Genomic DNA, 21,219 nt, shown 5'->3' with positions numbered 1-21,219 from the left:
GAGCGCAGAAACCCCCCACGCAAGCCAGCCCCAAAAAGGGTCTGCAATGTGCGCAGCGCTTGCCGCAAACGCGACCAAATATACGGCACAGCTGCAGCCCGCGCCAAAATCGATACCGGTAGCCCTGCCGGAGAAAGAAACAAAAACACAGGAACGCGTTGGCCTTGCGCAGGGGCAGCAAGGCTTGCCGGGCATGTATTGTTTGGTACTACTTGCTTTTTTCGCAACACGTGGGCGCTACCGAACTGTTTTATTTGGACTGTCGCGTACTGCGCTTGCTGCAAGACAACGATGCATCATCTTTGTGTTTTCGAAGGACGTACAATACTCGCGTCGAAGGAAGCTGCAGGACAGCCATGGACGACTAGGCGAGCGAACAAAGCGACAAGTAGCTCAAAAACACGGAGTAAAGTCTGTTTGCTCGCCCATACCACGAGTAGGGGCTTTGTCTGCGTCGAGACTTCAGGCGACGAACAAAGGAGGCAAGACAGTACGAGAGAGAGAGAGATGGTGTCTTTGAAACACGTCTGTCTCTTGGAGTAACTCTGCGATAAGGACGTTGCCATGTACAAAAACGAAAAACATACATTGTACTGAGTCGGAAGACGAGCAGTCCGAAGTAGCAGACATGTCTTCTCCATCATCTTTATCGTCATCATCAACAGCAGCAGAACTGAACATCGCATGTGCATGCACAGAGTGTACAAGTTTCCTCCGTCCAATCTTCCCTTCGGACTCACACTACCCACGAGACTTCTCACAATTCATCTTTCCACTCGCTTCTACCTCTCAAGAGCCACCGTCATTATGGATTGACAAGCTATCGTTGGCAGCATACGACATGCAGACCGCCAGCCCAACATCAGGATCGCAAACCTCCGATAATACCAGTCACCGCAAGCGACGCAGCCTCGCTATTTTCACAGAAGGTCCCGGGACCGACATACGCAGTGCCTTTCCAAAGACACCGGGGACCTTGCGCTGCTCGAATATCCATTGCAGCACCCGTCTCCCTATCAGCTCAGCGTCAGCTGCTACAGCACGGTTCCCCGCAGGTCCATTGTGTGCAGAGCACGAGGAGCAAGCTGTTCGAGAAGGACAAGATGCGGCTCCTCTCGAGAGCATTCGCAAGTTGGACCAAGTCTGCGGAAGCAACTACGGGGTCAGAGTTAGTCGGTCGAGCTTGGGTAGCAGGAGTAATAGTTCAGCTTCCTGGAGCAGTTTGGCTTCGTGGGAAGGTGACGATGTGGAGTTTGAATGGGGTGCAAAGGCATTCGATTCGAAGCTTTGCTGGTGAGTTGCACTTTTCATCGCTGCCGCTATTGATCCATGGGAACTTTTTGGCATTGGATGTGTCGCTAGTATTGCGGACGTCGTTAGTAACTCGTCGCATATGAGTTGTTGGTGAGCTATCGCAGCACTGTAGGATGGCGATGGTACTAGAGTTTGAAATGGGCAAATCAAGCTTTGCCTCGTTTTGAGCAGATGATAAATGGCATTATTAGCCTTGAAATCGACTAGCAAAGAAGATAAGTTTTCTCAAAAGACGTATGCACACCATGTGGCGTGAAAAGCGAACTAAAAAGTTGGATGAATGAATGGATTCGCACTTTCCCAATGAACGCTGGTATATAGCATGAGCTGAAGCTGCCACGAGTAGGAAGTGTTTCATCGACATAAGGCACGGTGATGTTTTGAGCACCTAAACTTCGCATTCATGTATCAAACGAGATAGTCGAACTCGTCGTATACATCGTATTGGGTCTCACTACCCATCTCATGCATCCACTGCATGTGTTCGGCGACCATTTCGTCGAACGAATAATCCGGGAGTGAGTCTTCAAGCCATGCTTGCTGCAATGACGTATCACAAAGGTACAGGTGCCGATATAGCTCCTGTTCATAGGCCTTGTCTTCATCCTCATCGGGCGCCATGATCCAGCCATCGCCTACTCCGGTCGCAGCCAGCTCATCCCCCTCGTCAATTAGCGCTGTGATCCAGACGTCTTCTCTCTCGAAATAGGATCTAGAGTTCTTTCTGTGGCCATAGCGGCGACCTGTCTGGGCATGGCGATAAGGCTGCCTGGCGTATTGTGGGGGAGCTGAGAGAGAGCCACCCGTTTTGGTGTGGAAGGAGCGGTGTGCGGCTGTGCTGCTGCGAGTCGCAGAAACGCCTAGCCCATCGATTGCGATTCGTTCCCCTGGAAAATCTGGAACAAACGAAAATGTGGAAATGTGACCCGAAGAGGTCCCGAGACGCTGGTTTGCTGAGTCAGTCTCGCTTATCCACAGATCGTATTCGTCGTCGTTGTGGTCAAACTCAATATCAAAGAACTCAAATCGGCAGAGTGGGCATGTTCGCTTGGTTTGCATCCACTCCGCAATGCAAGCGTCACCAAAAACATGCCCACAAGGTAGCTGGAGCGGCACCTCGGCATATTCGTCTCTGGTAGACGTGTAGTAAGGGTCTAAACATATGCAACACCGCTGTGGCTCGTCTGGGCCCACTCTCACCGGTGCATACGCTTGACGTCTTTCTTGGTGTCTGTGGCTGGGCATGTCTGAGTAGGAAGCTGGGGTCCAATAAGGCTGGCTGATTCATGAAATTTCCACTTGGCGTGAACGCGATCGTCTGGTACCAGCCTAAAGGTACCAGAGGAACAAAGGCGGGGGTGAAGTAAGACCCTAACGCCGGTCGTTGTACATGGAGCTTCGCGTTTCATACCATACATTCTCTAGAGGACGAGTACCATGGTACACTGTGCGGAGCACAACGTGCCGCACTTTCCGATCGAACGTCTCTTAGTCAATTGCGAACAGTGCTCTTTCTTTACGGGCATGTGCCATTGTCAGGCCATTGTTTGAGACCAGCCTCGCATCAGTGATCTCGGCAGTTACACGTGGACATTTGCTCGCTTCTGAGCCTCCACAAAAGACTAGCATCATGCAAGTGACGCTGCTTGGTTGTACATGCATGACAACCAGCATCGGCTTCACCGTCGACTTCATCCTCGCTGTTTTGCTGTTGTGGAGTAGCTCCGCATCTCAGCTCGCCTCTGGAAAAAGCCACCGCGACAGGCTTTAGGGTCTAGTCGGACATTTTGCGTAGTGGACGCGGCGTCTAGATCCGCGGAGTAATGTGTGCCAAGTCTGTACAACACGCGGCACTGGTCGAGGACTTGTGTCGGGTTTAACTCAGGATACCGAAGAAACGTCTTCAGGGTAATGGCATTGTCAGGATTCATGTGGGGTGGCTAATGTCTCCGACTGCACGGTTGGCAGCTAAGCTCTGATGTTTCCATGGTTCTGAAAATCCGCGAGCCAGTTAGTTGGTTTAAGCGGAACCGGCAGCAATTCGGAAACGCGGTATCGGTAACAGGTCCTGTCGATGACCCCAAACTGGCAGGTCAAATGACTAGGAAGATAGCGTTTGCCATGGAAAAGGGCTGTGAATTCTGTGCACTGACGGGGGTGAGCACCCCAGACCAATATTGACAGCTCCACGCCAGCCTCGTGGCGTGGGAGGCGTGCGCTCACCGGCCGTTTTTGGGTTCGACGCCTTGCCAGAAACGCCGCAATTGGCATCCGCATACTGGGGCTTTATCAGTGTGCCGAATATAGCGCATCTTAGCGTAGGTGAAAGTTTGGTAGACACTATACTCCCCTCGACGTTGGCAGGCGTCAGTGTCGCCAACCGACTCTCTGGAACGATATCGATGAGCGACTCATAGGAAGACAGAGCTGTCGTCATGTAAGGGTGTTGTTGAGGATTTCTCGAAACTGCAGAAGCCAGCATGCTAGCGTTATCGAGAGTGGGGCCCGCTTGGCCGCTCTGGTCGCGCTAGCCGATCTTGCTGTTGGTGGTGCGGGAACGGTGCCTGAATGCCAACACGTTTGTGGAAATTGGCTTGATCTATCTCCCGTCTCATCCAGACTTCGCTAAAGGAGATCAGCACGGCGACGCAACTGACAAGGGGCCCGCTCGTGCGTCAAGCTTTAGCCTCAGGCGCTCTCCCGTCACTATTTCGGGTTGTTTATGGGCACCCGGCACTCTTCCTGGGCTCTTCGGTGGACGCGATCTATGCGGCGCTTCACCACACTTGTGGCTTGCGATCGTATCACTTCTCAATAACATCCCTTGCTCCACCCATGCTTACTGCGATACGGTGCTTTTCGGACACGACGAGGCTACAAGCCACCAGACAGCGGCGTACGGCTGGAACTTGCATCGTGGTACCAAAACGTCCATTCTGGTCCATCAGAGTCGACACGCTCGCGATGCTGGGCCCGATGTGGTCAAGTTCTCGAGCCTCACCACAACGCGCCCAGCTGAATACGTTCCGCCAAGCGCTATCGAGCGGCGTTAGCAACAACAGCGGCTTGCAACTAACAATACAGGTCTCGGCTAAATCATGCCCCATGTATTCCATGATGATGTCTTGGCAATGTATAAGTAAGACGTCTCTGCTCGTCAGTTGAAGATCCTCATCCACAGCAGCACTCAGCAAGCTTCACTGGCATCTCATCAGCACTATCCTTCTCGATCACCAACTCCTCCAACCAACCTTCAACATGCGTAACGTTCTTCTCGCTACTTCCGCCCTCAGTGGCCTAGCTGCTGCCCTACCCCAGATGATCAACATCGAGGCTGCTTTGGCCGTCCCCACTCCCACCGTTCTTGGACCCAAGGCCGAGGAGACTGCTGAGCTTCCAGTGTCTTACAACCAAGCTGCTGCTGCCGCGTCTGCTGCTGCGGTAGTTGCTACAAGTGGTGCAGAGCTCAAGAAGCGTGATGCCTGCCAGGCTCAGCCTTCTGGGTACGTTGTTGTGCTGAACACCTTTACTGCAGAGTGACTGACAATCGACACAGTGCCGGTGCCGAGTATGTTCCTGGACAGGGCTCCGTTGATGAATACCTGAACAAAGAGAACTCTCTCCGGAAAGCTGCCCAAACCGCAGGCACTCCCGACGGTTACACCAAGGCCTTTACCGATCTTAACGGGTCCACCGAACAGATTGGCTACTTGACCTATAAGACTCTCGACACTTACAGCCCCGACGAGTGTGCCGCGTTCTGCAACAGCGAGAAGTACTGTCTTGGTTTCAACCTCTTCTTCGAGCGCGACCCCAGCGTCGACCCCGGTGAGGGATGCAGCGACCCAGCGCCCGTCACAAACATCAAGTGCTCAATCTACGGATACCCCGTGGCTGAGGCATCGGCCACAAACCAGGGCCAGTACCGTGGTGACTTCCACGTTGTTATCACTGGCAGCAACGGTAAGCTTTCTAACCCTGCTCATCGCCCTGAGTACTCCTTACTGACATATAGTCAGGTTACTCCAAGGCCGGCAAAGGAGTCTGCAAGCCCGCCCCTACCGTCGAGGGCTTCAACGCTCCCGCCAACCTCCCCGCTGCCATCAACGCTCCCTTGATCAAGAAGGACGACAAGGACTACGACACCTACAACGGAATGCGTCTCTTCAACACCAACCCCTACGACCCCAGCCTTTGCGCTGCAGCTTGCGAGTCGCAGACCCAGTTCGACAAGGAGCACCTTGCTGACGCCAACGGCGAATACAAGCCTTGCAACTTCTTCACCTCTTACATCTTGACCAAGAACGGTGTTCCTCTCGGTACTTACTGCGCACTTTACACTCAGTACTGGGATGAAAGCTATGCCGTCAACACTGGCTACTACTACGGCGACGATGAATACTCCGTCATCTGCGCTGCTTCTTACACCGATAGCACACCTGACTCTGGAAAGAACTAGGCGTAAGCTCCTGCGGCTTCTTGTTAGGGGATAAAGCAAGTATGTCGTGATCTGTTGGAGGATAGAGTGTCTTGAGCTTCTTTATTGTTAGCTTAATGTTCTAATCTAATCGCTATGCCAAAACATCTGCTTTCGTGCTTGCTTCGGCATCTGAACGAAGTTTTTTGTCATTGCTTTGACCAAGTCTATGTGCTGATCTTTGATGCGAAACAGCTTTGGTGCGATTTGGTATACTGCTTGACAATCATATCCCAGTCTACTTCCAGTCGCCCCGGAGCAACTCAACAGACACGAAGAACCACAGGGGATACTTGATGTTCCTTGCTTAATAATCCTGATCGTGGCTGTGGCGACGGTTGGCTGGGTTTTTAGGCCCTTTCCACCCGGCACTAGTTTCTGAGATCGTGGATGTCAGAACGTCAGAATGCACGACCACTCCGCAACTCTTTTCCGAACTTGCCAAGCCTTGATGTACAGCTTTCTCCACATGTACGATGATGACAATTCATGAGATTGTAAAGCAATTGCAATACCTGCACTGAATTCTGGCTAGTGTGTGGATTTCGGCAGCCATCCTCCTAAATCGCGGTTGGGTACAGGATCAGCGGTAACTCAGATGCTGAATAATAACTAGATTGCTAATGGAAGGATGGTATAGTGGAAGTACATAAAGAGATGCGTCGCTGAAGAGGAAATATGTCAACCAGCCCTCGATCAACTTCGACTCTCAGCATCCACACGCACGCAGCACGAAAGCTTACAGTCACTCACTGATATCTCATTTCGACATCCATCTCTCGCCCATATTGTTCTGTCAGTATAGTTTGAGAACATGTCCTCACAACCCAGCGTCGTCATTGTTCCGGGCAGTTTCTGCCCTACCAGCATGTACGACCCTCTCGTAATGCCGCTTCGTGCCAAAGGCTACGATATCCACGTTCTTGAACCACCCTGCTATCCTGCTGGCTACAAAGCCAACTCGGTCACTCAACCAAGCATGTATGACGACGCGGCTTACGTCAACGAGTTTGTGAGAAAGCTTGCAGACAGTGGAAAGGAAGTCATCCTACTTGCGCATAGCTATGGTGGTAAGTCCTAGATCTTTCATACCTTTTCTGACAGATGAAGGAATGACTAATGCCAATGTCATATAGGTTGCCCAGCCACCGAGGGTACCAAAGACGTAACGAAAAAAGAGCGAGTGCATCAGGGCAGGACTGGTGGTGTGGTACGCCTTGCGTATCTCACAGCCGCCGTACCACGTATCGGTGAATCCTGCGGTCAGGCCCTTGCACGCGAACAGAGTGCTCCAATCGAGGTCGATGAAAACGGATGGGTAACGCAGTCCGATCCTGCAGCTACAGCGTCACTTTGCTTCAACAACCTCACGCTGGAAGACGGCATTTCGTACGTTGCAAAGTTTGGCAAGCATCACGGTGCTTGTTTCGGTGACGTACTTACCCACGCTGGCTACAAAGATGTTCCTGTATCTTGGTTCTTCGCAGAGGAAGACCTTATTGTTGTTCCAAAGGCACAGCAGGCTGCCATTGATGTTATCGAGGGAAGTTGGGTCGGTACAGAGAGGGATGGGATGAAGGTGGATGTTAACAAGGTGGCCTGCGACCACTTTCCCCTCGTTCTTGACGAGAAGAGAGAGCAAGTGAGTGTTTGGATTGAGGGCCTTGTCGAGAAAGGAGGCCGTGAATAGCTACACGTGGCGGGTCTTTACCGCAGTGGAAAGGAATAAGCTCCAATGCTTGGGCAACTGGCTTCTGGATATGTCAATCGGATGTGCTTGTACGGTGTATATATAGCGTAGCATATCATCTCAAAGAAAGTTCTTGCCCCATCTTCATCTCTATCAATGACCTCTTCTGTATGTCACAGACGGGCGCACCAAGGTGCTGAGACGGTGCCTCAAACATCTAATCCCAATCTCCATGGTCCTTGAACTGCAAGTATACTCAACTTGCCACAAGTACCGTGAGAAAGATTGCTCTTCGTTCTCCTGGCGATGTATGCACAGGCTCTCCTACAGACGAAGCAGCTAGACTGAGTGGCTGTGTGACGGAGTTATGGGAAGCTGAAACTGGCTCACGGGAATCTGCCTCGATGCGGTATGGGGGTAAGATAGCATTAGTGTGGTGTTGAGTATACCTAACACACGGGATATTTTGTCGCTCGCATGTCTATGCAAAGATTAAGCACACTTGTAAGCTGACGAAAGTTCCGAAGATCTGGGGTGCTTCTTAGACACACCTCAGGCAATGTTCATTTGCGTATAGCATGGGGATTAAACGACTAACCCCAAGATATGCGCGCACCTGACCTCTTTTTGACTTTCATTGCCGCCAGCTTTTGTCACCAATACGCACCGTCGCAGAGCGCTTATCAGATAGTGCTGAGACGTAAGCACCTGCTTGATGGGGATGCCTTGAACAGTGCAATGTTCCGAGGCAACAAGGCGGAGCCAGGCGTTTGATCTGAGAACCAACAAGGCATGAACGCATATAACTGAAACAAAGAGTCGATGCCTTGGGATGGATACGCAGCAAAACAAGGTGCTCAGCGTGTTGAAGATGCGAAAACAAGATCTGGAACTTTGCGGCGTATTCTGGAAGGTTGACTTAATGCGCTTCTATCGTGCTGAATGTGATAAGAAATACCCTGCTGTCCTCGATTGGTAAATGCCTTGCCTTCGCAACGTGAAGATGATTTGCGCGACAATACGAGTCGCCGCTCCCGACCTCAGTGTATAGCTATCGCAACATGCTCGTTCGAGATGAATGAAGAACCACGCATTTCCGCTATCCGCGCCACACTAAGCAAATGATTCCGAGTTCCGTCTCGTCCCTGTTTTCGTGAACTCTAGCAAGCGGGATGTCGGTATCTGGGTGTCGTTTCAACACCAACTTGTAACCGATGGTGCGGCAGAAATGCGAAACAAGCCCGCATTAACACCATCGCCTTGGGCCACCCACCTAATTAATACACGGTCAACGCTGTCGACTTCATATAAGGAACTGGCGTAGTTAGCACGCTTGAAGTTGCATGACTATCCCATTGCTCAATCAATTCGAATCCAATCAACGAAAAACCAATCATTCGCCTTCTTTCTGCTTGTGAAAGGCCCCACGATCGTTACCGCTAAGCCTCCCTTACTCTAAACATGCGCTTCACTATTGCAATTGTCGGTGCTGTGGTAGCGACCGTTGCTGTTGCGTCACCCATCACATCGTCGTCCCCTCTATCGCGGAGACAGGGACCTCCGGGGCCCAAGGGACCCATGGGAGGACCTATGGGACCGGGTGCTGGTGTCGCTGGAGCAGGACCTTGTCCGGTATGTTGCACACTCACCATTATATGTCATAGAGAGAATGTGTGCTGATTGCGTGCGCAGATGAACTGTTGGAACGAAGCCGCAGTGGTAGCAGGGTGCGACCCCAACGCAGACGACAGCTGTCTGTGCGGGCCTTTCTTCGATGCCGTAACGTCGTGTTCAGCGGCGACATGTAGTATGGGCGAGAACCTTGGTACGTTTCCCTTATTCCTGTCCGCACCTTTGGATGCGAATGTGCTAACATATGCAACAGCAGCGTTGAGCTTTTTGAACCCTGCTTGCGAGTAATGAGGAGGAACAGTTCGCCGCAGATGACGATGTGTATGATAATGAGCGTATCGTGGGCTCCGAATATATCCAACAGAAATGAACAGACTGTCGATTACGTGCGACGTTGAGGTCAGATGTATGCCGTACGTAAGAGAACGGAGAACTCAGAACCAGTCGCTTTCTTTCTTACAGTCCTCCAATGAACGATTTCATGAAAGAACGAAAATATGTTTCCACCCCAAAGTGCAGCGATAATCAACAGGTGTTGTGGTTTCTGTGCAAGAATTCATCCTGCTCCTGAGAACCCTCAGCTGGGTCTTTGGCCAGGGTGAAGGGAAGGCGATGGTACATAGGCCGACCCAAGCCGAGTCGCCTCGAAGATCTTCCTCTTTCTGCATGTCTCAACATGTTGTCCCAATGTCTGGCAAAGCGCCGACAAAGCAATCCGAAAGACCAGCATCAGAAGTGGATGACGCGTCTATCTGCGCTTGGCAAATACTAAACTCGAGACAGTCAATCCTTGCCGAGAGCATGAGCCCAAATCACTTCACAAAAGCGTGAGATTGGGGATTGTCGCACTGCATCGTGAGTTTCGGAAAAACTTCGCAATCATCTCCCGGGCATCCAGAAAGAGAAATCCTTCCTCATCTTTTTCGGATACGACTTGAGTCAGCGTCACTTTATCGTCTCCACATCTTCTGTATCGACTTTCCTTTTCAGCCACCGGAACTTCATTTTCGCGCGACACACATCGCTTGCGGCTCACATATATCCTGGAGACGAGATCGCCGAGACAGATGCAGCGCCGTTGTCGTCCCCACAGACCCTGAAAGTCCTGCACGTGGGTGCCATTTGAGCCGCAAAGCAATACCGGACCCATGCTCAACCCTGGTCGACGTGTCCGCACTACTGTTCTAGGTCAAGAGTGTCCCGAAAAGGATGAATTCAACGCGGTACATCGCGAGGAGGTATTTCACCCGCAAAAGTTGGTGGCGTTGTACTTAGCCCGAGGTACTGTCATGTCTCAAGTTCTTCCGGCCACTCTCAAAAACAGAGAGAAGAAAATCAGAATTCTTCCGCGTTTGGACCCGCGGTATCTCGGACCGGCATAATTACGCGTCTTAACTTGTCTGGGGAAGCCCCTTGCTTGAACGGCTGGAGAGTTGGAGAGGTTCGAGACCTCGACATTTGCGGCGTGGGGGTCATTTTCACATGTCGGGGGACTGTAAGCTTCTGAAGACACTGTTGAGCTCCGAGATGGTGATGCCTATACTAGTGATGATGATCTGACGACATGCAGTCATCTTGACAATATGCCTTGCCTTACCTCTACACCTCACAGTATCGTAGCAGTAGATTGCATGTGCAGCGAGACACGCCGCCATCATGTCACGGTCGGACCATCTCGAACCACCGACGTGTCGTCCAGAAATACTTTGGTACATTGCCCCTCCTCAATTAATTTGAAGAAGTGGTAGCTTGGTCGCTTGGAACATGCGTTGAGCAATCTATCCCAATGTACACCCATTCTCTCGGGTATCCGCGACATTGGTCGGGTAAATACGAATCTAGATTAAACGATTATGTGTAGCGTTGCGCCTTGATGCGCCGCAGAAGTCGGTTATTGAGATAAGAACAGCGGTAGGAGCTAATCGGACGTATATGGTCCGCGATGCACATGCGATGCGCGGTCGCTTAGAGCAGCGTGCATGCAATGGCAAGACTCCGGAGACAGCTGTCAGACTGTTGCCTTGATTCTTGACGGTATGTGAGAATCAGGCTGCGTCATCGTGAAGTCAGTCCAAGACTTGCGATCCTGGCATCTAGCGTGTTATGATAGTTGCGTAGTGTCCTTCTGTGCGGCTTGGTAGGCGGTAGAAACGGCTGTCACGGGACTACACATCTGCGATATGGAGTGCAGAAACCCTTCATCGCTATGCCGGAGATGTACCCTCAACTCGCATGTGAGGGCATTGGATGGTTCGCGAACGAGCGGCCCAAGCTGCAAAGCATCTGTGCATTGCCCTTGCGCAGGGCACCGGAAGCAATATATATTACCGTCTAGATAGAACCGATCTGCGGAATAAAGTGTTTGCGTGGACCTGGTTGCGGTCGCTTAAGTACAGTACCAGCAGCCTGGTACGGCACAGTGTTGGGTTTAAATGAGAGAGCGTTGTGCTAGATCCTGCATCTCGTATGCTGTGTAAGTGCGGCTGGCCTCAACGAGCACTCTGGAAACCATATTTCAAACCTTTGAGGGTAATGTTGCCCCTGCATGGACGAAGGTTGAGTCCAAAAGGATTATTCGACGCAGAAAACGTGCGACGAACTTTCGTTACCCTCGGCTGACACGGGGCAAGGGCGAACGGAAGGACTCTGGCGTGTGAGACCGACAATGAAACTCCCCCGGATGATTTCGATAACGAGAACCGCGACTGAGCATATCTCACTTGGCTCAGTTCTGCTTGGCTTGGAGCCGCATCGGATCGGAGAGGATGCCGGTTGTGACGATGCTAGGCAAGGGATGCGTCCGACTGCATGAGACAGGAACGCACAATTGGCGGAAACCCAGCTGTATCGGGAAGTATATGCGATGATCGAGATGTGGAGAAGGGGTCCTCTCCACAGTCCACGACACCTCGTTCTCCTCTCTGACTGGTGCATTTACTGTCGGCAAACTGCATTCCTCGACGCGAGTACGTTTTCATGAGTGATCCACCCCCAAGATACTTTGTGTGTGACTCGCATGTCGCCAGCCTTATCCGCCGCGATTTCCTGCTCAGGCAGGTCCGGATTGCCAGTGTGGAGACCCCACAAGTAAGCGATTCTGGTACTTAGGATGGATTCGCGGCCTGGATGGGCAGCTCTAGAAGCTCGCTAGACGCCCTTTGCTATGCGGTCCCGAGTCAGCAAGCAAGGGGCGGGAAGGCTTAGTAGAGTGTGGTATTTGTCCCGCCGGCTGTGTTCTCTGGGGTGAATGGACGAGTACCCTCGGAGCCGGTTGCTGCTAACGTCGCGCGGCTGACTGAGACAGTTTTATGGGACAGAAGTTTGTCTTCCCCTTTGTTGTGCGTTATCTTTGCTTTTCTGGGCTGACAAGAAAGAGGGGCGGATCTAGCTGCCAAGTCAACATCGGGACAAGGCGTGCGAGCTAAGGGGCCACGATGTTCAGGTACGTGAGCAGATTGGCGTGCAGTGCACTTCCGTAACGGGTAACCCACGGCGGAGCTATGTCGACAATTCAAAGCATGTGCCGGAGTCGCGTGGTAATGCTGAAGTTGCTTGCCAACTCCATCCTTCTGGGGATGTCGCCGCCTCATCGCGGTGTGCTGGTCTGGATGCAAGTCTACTGTTGGTCGTGTTGATAGGTGTTGTATGCAGAGACGTATGTATCTTCGCTTCGCGCCCGCCGGCCCGACATTGTTCAAACGCCGCAATATCTAGCGCTCAGCCAGCGGAGAAGATCCCGCCAGACCTGCCGATTCGCACACTCGAGACTGTCACGATCGTCATCGCTGTGGAGTAATGACGGCGCTGCTGCACTCTGCAGTCCGGGGTGCATGCCCAGGTGTACCAGAGATGATCGCCTCAATCAACCGGCGGGAAATAAATGTGACGAGTGAAGATAGGCTGTGGGAGTTTCGCACTTGCAAATCCGAGACATACAATCTGACGAGTCGCTTGCAGGCTGTCGAATCGCATAGTCTCACATGGAAACGCGGCGTCTGCCGATAGACAAGTCGCGATTCGTGCTGTGGTGAGGACAAGAGATAAGCCAGCACGATTCGATAGATCCTCGCAAGGATGTCACCCAGCCAAAGCATCTCGGAGATTGCCAACGTTGTTGATTCTGTCCATTTGGAACCAAGGCGCCTTCCGGTTTCGGACTGCGACAGTGAAGCATGGCAAGCGCCACTATTATTGCGTGTGCCACGTACTCCACAGTCTGACTCCTCCCCTGCTACCATGTTCCGTCCTCTCCGCAAAAAAAAACTTTCAGGGCCTTCGTGTCATCGCTCTGCTAGCGCCAGTACCGTAAGGTGTGCGTGCCAAAGTCGTCATGGGTCGGAGCTTATCGCACAATGCGGAAAGGGACAAGAATAGCCATTAGGTGCTCATACAAGATGAGTGAGCAAATGAAACATGTCTGGATATGTTGGGTGGGAGCGTCACTAGCCTGTCTCTTTCCTCACCGCACATTTGTCCTACCTGCTCCGGGGTAAGACACCATGCGTAGGAGAAGATCGTAGTGTGGTAGTACCAGACAGCGGAATGTGGGGAAATGCTGGTCTTGTTTGAGTGCTCTTGGTCCGACCCGTATCGTAAGATTTGTTTGTGGGTGTACCAGACAATCGACAAAACTTATCTGCGGGGAAACACTGGGCGTGGTGGTTAGGCAGTGTGGAGAGATTAGATAGATAGGCTGGAAAATTCCAGCATTCCGGGTTATTCATGCAAGTATGCTTGGTTCCCTGCTGATGATTCTCGTTGCTTGCATCACCACGGTGCTAAATCACGTCACGCATAGCGACATGCTTCACCCTAACATAACCATCTCGTAATTACATGCTCAAATGCGGACAGAGTGACTAAGTGTGGATTGGTATTTCAATTAAGCGCCAAGCTGGGGGATACTGTCTAATCATCTCGGCACTGCAAGTAAGCAGGCGCTTCCCTCACTTCAGCCAGGCTGATGAAACAAGGCTGAGTGGAACTTATACAAGATTGCGAATCGCCAGATGCGGCTTCGCGGGGTATTGGATCCAACAAAACAAATAAGAAAGGTCTATCTGGGTGGTGGGGTCCGCAATGTAACAGAAATCGTGAAATGCCGCAAGCATTACTCCTCATGAAAGTTTGACCATGTCTAATCTCATCGCTTGCTAACGTGAATGACGGAATGCGAAAATGCTGATAGAGAACGCCGATGCCATGCTAGTGGAGTGGAGTGGAGTTGGAAGTTTTAGTTGCGATGCGACAGGTCCTCGCCGGCTAACGAAGCAGTCGCCGAGGAGTTGCCGGAGGAGAAGCCGCTATTGCTCGGGCCATTGAGGAGATCCTGGACGGCCACCTTGGGTACTTGTGGAACCGGCAGTTTTCGCTGGGCCCCCTCTGGTTTTGAGATGATGTCGCCTATGCGCAACCCAGAAGATTGACTGGGCACGTAAGGTTGTTCCCGATCTGTGGACGGCTCCATGGGCGCCAAAGCTGGTACGAAGTTCTGGTTTAAACTCAGATGACGTAGATGGGGAAGCTGGAGGTCATTGAAGCCGTGCGGGCGTAGTCTGGGTGAGTGCGCAGGAGTTGCGAGTGGGGTGTGGTCAGGGGTGGGGCTGCAAGAATCGTGAGAGAAAGTCGGCGAGGGAGGGGCAGTTGACGTTGGCGAGCCTGGTCTCGACTTCTTCGTCATGCGGTGCGAGTACGGGTCGTCATCCTCGTGTGAATGAGATCTTGACATTGGCTGCGACGAGTACGCGTACTGAGAGAGGCCAGGCAGACGGCTAGCGTAGGGGTGGTAGCCGCTCGTAATGTGGTGTCTACTTGAGTGCGAGTAGTGACCAGGGCGCTGCTCTAGTCTTGAGGCTGCGTCTGCCAACAGATCCATGGGGCGGGATAAGCCGCTGGGGCTGCTGCTGTTACTGCTGTTGAAGCCGCCCTGGTGGTACGCTGCCAAATCGTTGCCCATATTTGGCGAGTAGTTGGAGAATGAGTGAGGAGGTGACACATTTGGTGAGCCGAGCTGAGAGCCGGGAGCACTGCGGGAGATGGGCTTGGATGGAGGGGGCATCATGTGCGCAAGGCCAGAGCCAGGCTCCATGAGGCCAGCTTGAACGGCGGCAACAGCGGCCTGGTGGGCAGCAGCATGTTGCTGGCCCTTTCCCCGCCGTGAGTTGGGGTTGTTGTGTATCCTCGAGTGTCTATGGAGAGTTAGCTGGAAGTTGGCAAGACGTGGTTGATGTGGCATACCGAGTGAGTTCGTCGGAGCGAGAAAATCGCTTTGTGCAGCCGGGGAATGTGCAGGCATGGGGCTTCTCTCCAGTGTGAGTGCGAATGTGGCGAGTCTGATGTTCCAGACGGTGGAAAGCCTTGTCGCAGAGAGGGCACTTGTAGGGCCTGGGGAGATCCTGACGGGGCTCGTCCGACTGTTGCGGGGCGTTTTGCAGCAGAGGAGCCATGAGGCTCACGGTAGCAGTAGCCATGGAGTTGGAGTGTTGAGCGGTAGTAGGGAGTTGGTGCTGTTGTTGGGAGGACGTGTCGGGGTTCAGCAGGTTGGCGAAACCTGTCGAGGCAGAGTTGGATTGCATGTGACCGAGGGTGAAAGTTTGGGGAAGGGGGATGATGGGGGGCTCGGATATATGTATGGATCAACGAGGCGGGCGTGTGGGGGTCGACTGATGGCCGTCAGGGCTGTCTGTGCTGACGCGGGCGAGGATATGCCGGAGCAAGCGCAGAAAGAAACGCGGTGCGCCAGTGCGGCTTGGCTTCCTTCGGGGGGCGCTCGAGTCGTGGAGACGTATCAAGAAATGCGGGCCCTTGAACGCTTGCGTGATGACTTGCGGAGAGGAGCGTGCAGCGGGTGCAGGGAGCTGCTGGAGCGAGTCCTGAGTGCGTCCGAGGCCTTTTTGGGCGGGCGCGGGTGAGATGGGGGATGGGATGCTATGGCGCAGTACCCAGCGGAACTTGCCTTGGGCCGACGCTGGTTTTGATGGCGCAGTCGCCGGTGGAGCTGCGACAGTTGGTTGAGCGCACGATGCAATTTGCAATCGTGAGAATTCTGCAGCTGAAATTTTGCAGCGGTGAGTGTCGGCGAGAGGTTGCAGAGGGCTACAGTACAGGTGTGAGCAGCAGACCGGGGCCCCCAACTCTCGTGATGAGGCCAGGACACCGAGTGGGCGTACGTGGGCAGAGTGAGGCAGCAGGTCAGATGGTGCTACGTCGCTGCGGAGAGGTGGGCGGGCGCTGCGGTGCGAGTGATGGGCGCCGCGAAGCTGGGGCACAGAGATAAGGAGACGGCGGCCTTTGTATGGGGTGCTCGAGACGTCACACATCTGGGGTTTGTTTGTGCTCCCGCATCTCATAGATGCGCCTTCCTCAGCGGCCACAGCTGCTCCTTCCTCAGCCATAGGTGCGCCTGCCCCTCGTGGCCCTGACTCCTCCGTGCCTGCCTGCACCGCAGCACAACACCACGGATTTCACCCACCCTCAGGGATCCGGCCATGCATCCCCGCTGCTGTTACTTGTGCTGAGCGCTTCCGCAATCACCTCCACCCATTGGCCCTGGCCGACGACCACTAACGCTCCCCAACACACGCAGCACACCTGATTTACCCACTGGCTTTGTTCGCGTTCCACCGCAGCCCGGGGGCTGATCCAAGACGCGTCCATGGCTGTGGGGGATCATTTCCTGGGGTACGGCAGGCACAGCAAGCAACAGTGAGCCACCATGTCGCCCCGAGACCCCTCGTTGCAGTGCCTCGCACAGCATCGCAATATCTCTCGCATCATCTACATACCAGCACATGCGCAGCCGAGTAGCCCCGTGCTACCGAGCCGGCCACCTTGCCTTATACTACGGCCCGCCTTCTATGCGTCTTCCCGGCCTGTGCACTCACACAGTCACAGATGAAGATGCGAGTCGGTGAACCAACGCAGGGCGAGGGCGATCTCTGCCGAGACGTGCCCAAAACTGACGATGCATCGGCAAAAGCAGCATTAACATGGCTTCACTATCAGCTCATACTGCGCGACGAATTTTCCCTACTCCGTACTTATCGCACCCCCTCGGTGACTAGTGGTCTCCGCCTCGGTCCCGCAGCCCATCTCCGCTGCTCGTTATCTCCAACGCACCCTGTCGTACCCCTGTGAGTGGCTTTGCAGCAGATCGTGGGGGGACTTTGCAACGGACCGGCTGTCCCGAACATTATGACGCCTACTTCCTTGGTATTGTTGCCCATGTGAGAACTGCTTCACGGCCCTGACTACGTCCCTTAAAGTCGCCGATACCGTCGCGGAGCACTGATGCAAATGCTACGCTGCAATTTCAATCTCGGGTCCGCTATTCTTATCTCTTGTTCGAGAAATTTTTGAGTACTGCTAGCCCTTCGATAGCTCGCCCCGCTTTGTGGCGCTTCCTCCGAGCGTACGCCTATGCCGAGCCGACAGAAATTTCTCACGCCAGCAGAGCCAGGAGCTGGTTATGTGGTAAACGTGGCATCGGAGATTCTCGGAACGCATGTCGCTGGAGTTGTGGCTCCGCTCCATTCCACCTCGGTGACGTCTTAGCTGCTTCTGGACCTCCGATATGCAAGGTACGCCTTTGTGGAAGCTTTTGTAGAAGCACTGTCCTTCCAGACGTCACAGTGCTAGACCCGAAACCAGCACAACTCCAGCTTAGTTATGCCGACGTTTTTCCACCATGCGTTTCGCTCGTGAAGATAGCGAACGTCGGCCGAGGTACAGTTTCAAGCAACCTCTGTCCTAGTAGACAGCCATCTGCGACGTCGGTCGGACCAGTGCCCGTCGACTTTCCAATCCCGTGGGTGACAGCTGTTGCGCAGTGGGACCAGTTCTGCCAGGGTTTTACCTTCTCATCGCCCAGCGCAACCTGACACTCACCAACTGTTGCGGCGCTTAATGACTTCACACTGGAGTCCCCAGGGTTTCTCTGACCCAGTATACTGACGTGTTTCGCAAATCTGGAAGACCCCATTACGCGTCAAAGCCAGCAGTACCCGATAGTATCGGTTGATCTACGGGTCGGGCTCTGGGGCCCCGCACCGTTGACAGTGGCTCATGGACCGAGACGAGGCGAAGGCGATCCAGGGGTTTTGTTTCGATGATACCGCCACCTCATCAGATCCGTCGTTCTCGGCCTAGATTTACCGTAGTGCTCATGTTCTTTACTACTCGATGTCAGGCTGTCGTCTTCAAAGATAGTGATAAGACGCGACGACGAAACGACCCCAGTACATCACGCCAAGCTTCGGTGGCAATCCCAGTGCACAGATGGTGGGAACGGGTTACGAATGTTGCATAGCTGGGGTTGACACGCACCGATGGCGGAATTCGAGGTCTGCAAATTTCTTTAATGCAGTCAACCAACATGAACAAATCTCCAGTCACATGTCGATCCTACGTCAGACCACGATCTTCATAAGTGTGCACAAAGATCGTCGTTCTTGTCCGCAATCGCTGCGCTTGACAAACTCAATAGACTTTATATCGCAACTATTGAGCGCGATTGGAACCTACCGCTTCTCCAGGCTCTAATGCACCACAGCAATTCATTAGCACCCGCTCATGGATCTACGCAGCCCCAATCGTGATCTTGGGAACAATCAATCGGATGCAGTCCACGGATGAAGGGAGAATGTCGATCTGCCTTTAGCCCCGGGGAGACTCGCGTTGTGCCAGGATCGCAACTTCTGAGGCCGGGGATAGAGTTACTTACACGAGGGCCGCTACGAGACCCCCAGCTGTCAAGTGATGAGGATCAACATGGACGATGGTAATTTACGGAGGTTTCCAGTCCTTGGTCGATGGGAAGTGGCCTACAAGTTGATATAATGGGCTTCAGGTGCCCGCGAGCAGGATTAGCAGAGTTGGGATGTGCTTATCTAATGGCTTGTTCCTTCGCAACCTCATCCTCTTCCTGCGCGTTAGGGCATTACAGACATACCGTACTGTTTCGGATCTCCACGGTCTCTGTTTGAGCGTATGCTATTATACCGGCCTGGTTTGTCAATGGCGAACGCGTCTCGCTTATCTGACCGCGCAGCACTGGGGTTCATTTCATGCTTGGGTCGTTATGTAAATGCCTATGTTGATGTGAGCTGTGCTCAGTACCAGATTTGGATGGTAGTGGTGTCTTTCCGTTCCGCTTATCGCGGGAGATGGAAACCCAGTAAGCAAAGACCTATGTGCATGACCACTTCATATCAAACTTTAGTCAGTAGGACGACTGAGCCAAGACGCCTGCAGAACAATGGATCGGCTTCTGCCTGTGAGATTTCACACGTTTGTGTTTGCGCCGAGTGCACGGTAGTTCGCCCATCCATTTTCGCAGTCAAAGTCTTACGCAATTTTGTTTTAGTAGCGACTCAGCTTCGCACTAGTGTTTGCGCATGGTCTTGCACTATACATATACATACCTTATATCCTTAAAGACTACAGCAATAATACTCGTTCGCTAAAGGTAGCAATCAATAAAGTATGTTCTGCTCCACGACATTCACATTCATGTGATGCGATACTGTTGTCGCCCCTAAGCGCGTCGATTCAGATGCTTGTTGTAATACCACCCGAGCACTATGTTATAAACGACAAAGCCATGCAGTGTCCTATAGCAGCCAAATACATCTAAGCCAGGAGTATATCTTGTTCAAAGGCGGATTACTGTCTACAGGTACTAGCAAATGTATAGGGAAGGCAATACAGGCCGTGGTATCATGTGTCCTATGAGCAGCAAGTATCAATGCCGCCGGCCCATGCTCGTACAGCGCATTATTATTATCAGAAATGAATCATCCGGACAACATAGTAGGCACTACTCGTTGCATTGACACCAATCACTCGTCTCTCCTTCCTAAAGCTGAAGTTCGCCATAACATGCATAGTGCAGAACAACATACGAAGCCACTATCACCATCCTCCAGTGTGCATCACGTTATCTCGGACACCATTACCCGAGCAACAATACCGTTACGTACGCACGTCGTCTTCCTTTGCACACCCTTCCACGGATTACTCGAAGAGGCAGCAGCGTAGCAAAACTCCAAACACCAGAATCAGGATCAACACCACGATCCCCACATCAGGCGTCCAAGCGAAGCGAAGACCTTGCTTCACAGGCGGCTCGGCCCCGGGTACCGAGTCTCAGTCGCCCACGAGGGCCGTGAATGCCGTCTCTTCACGCAGCCTCCGCCTCCATCGAGGCAAGGGATCAACGGTGACCAGCGAAGCGTAGTGCGTTTGTGGAGAAGCGTGGGGAAGGAGTGACATTGCAGGGTTGATACTAAAGCAAGGACCTTCTGCATCTGGCCTTGAACGACGCCCCTGCTGTTGGTGGAGCCGATGATATGCGCTGAAGCTGTTTCTGCTTGGGTCGGGGCTGGCATGACAGATGCTGATTATTGTAGAACGTAGATATCACCATCTCTTGTGCAGTTTGTGTGGCTGACTGGCGGTGAGCAAGTAAATCTAGATTTCGTTCACGTATGCGCCCTTGGCGGCAGGACAGTGACATGAACTTTCGCTTGCCAGGAGTCCACATTGAAAACAGGTGCTTCTCCGGTAGGTTTGTGAAGTTCGTTGTGCTTCCCGTGGGGTAATAAAATGCCACTGTATCAGTGGCTTGCTATAACCCCGTCGCAAAGCTGAACCCTATGGTCAGGTGGCCTGCCACGAGCAATCAGAACGTGAAACAAGCGATAGGTGGCAGCCCCCACGCCCAGGCGACACACCAACCCCGCTGACCCCGGACTCGCGAAGCCTCAAGCCATCATGATCCAAAAGAAGCACGACTTTTGCCGGTGAGGAACCCGGGGCTTTGGGTTTGCGGGCGCTTCCCCGATCCCTGTGTGCACCAGACTTCCGGGGTGATGCATGCACGTGTAAAGGCTGATGAGGCTTGTGTTGTGCACTTGCTTTTTGTTGCTTTTCGTGGACACCGCTAGCCTGGGGACGACACCCATAGGCTTTGTGTCCAGACTTGTATAAGTGGAGGACGGATGCGAAGCAAATCTACCGCCGGAAGAATACGTACATGCCCGAGCTGGATTACGCGGAAACGAGAGTATTGGACCGTAGCGCGCGGAGACGCATCTCGGTGCTGATG

The 21,219-nt window shown here is 53.0% G+C and overlaps 3 protein-coding genes across 3 annotated transcripts; 2 read left to right on the top strand and 1 right to left on the bottom strand.

Moving 5' to 3' along the window:
- Positions 1-4,572: 4,572 nt before the first annotated feature.
- On the top strand, positions 4,573-5,773 carry J4E93_000245 (uncharacterized protein; the record flags this gene model as incomplete). The annotated part of the gene is made up of 3 exons (XM_049338206.1): positions 4,573-4,817; positions 4,871-5,277; positions 5,334-5,773. The coding sequence occupies 3 exons, from the start codon at positions 4,573-4,575 to the stop codon at positions 5,771-5,773; spliced, it is 1,092 nt and encodes a 363-aa protein (XP_049204091.1).
- Positions 5,774-6,659: 886 nt separating this feature from the next.
- J4E93_000244 (uncharacterized protein) lies at positions 6,660-7,481 on the top strand (the record flags this gene model as incomplete). The annotated part of the gene is made up of 2 exons (XM_049338205.1): positions 6,660-6,861; positions 6,928-7,481. The coding sequence occupies 2 exons, from the start codon at positions 6,660-6,662 to the stop codon at positions 7,479-7,481; spliced, it is 756 nt and encodes a 251-aa protein (XP_049204090.1).
- Positions 7,482-14,346: 6,865 nt separating this feature from the next.
- Positions 14,347-15,688, bottom strand: J4E93_000243 (uncharacterized protein; the record flags this gene model as incomplete). The annotated part of the gene is made up of 2 exons (XM_049338204.1): positions 14,347-15,301; positions 15,351-15,688. The coding sequence occupies 2 exons, from the start codon at positions 15,686-15,688 to the stop codon at positions 14,347-14,349; spliced, it is 1,293 nt and encodes a 430-aa protein (XP_049204089.1).
- Between the last annotated feature and the right edge of the window lie 5,531 nt (positions 15,689-21,219).

This window comes from Alternaria ventricosa, assembly GCF_023758065.1.
Source record: "Alternaria ventricosa strain BMP 2768 chromosome Unknown scaffold_1, whole genome shotgun sequence".
NCBI classification, from domain to species: Eukaryota; Fungi; Ascomycota; class Dothideomycetes; order Pleosporales; family Pleosporaceae; genus Alternaria; species Alternaria ventricosa.
Note: the sequence above shows the minus strand (reverse complement) of the source record. Positions and strands in the feature narration are given on the sequence as shown.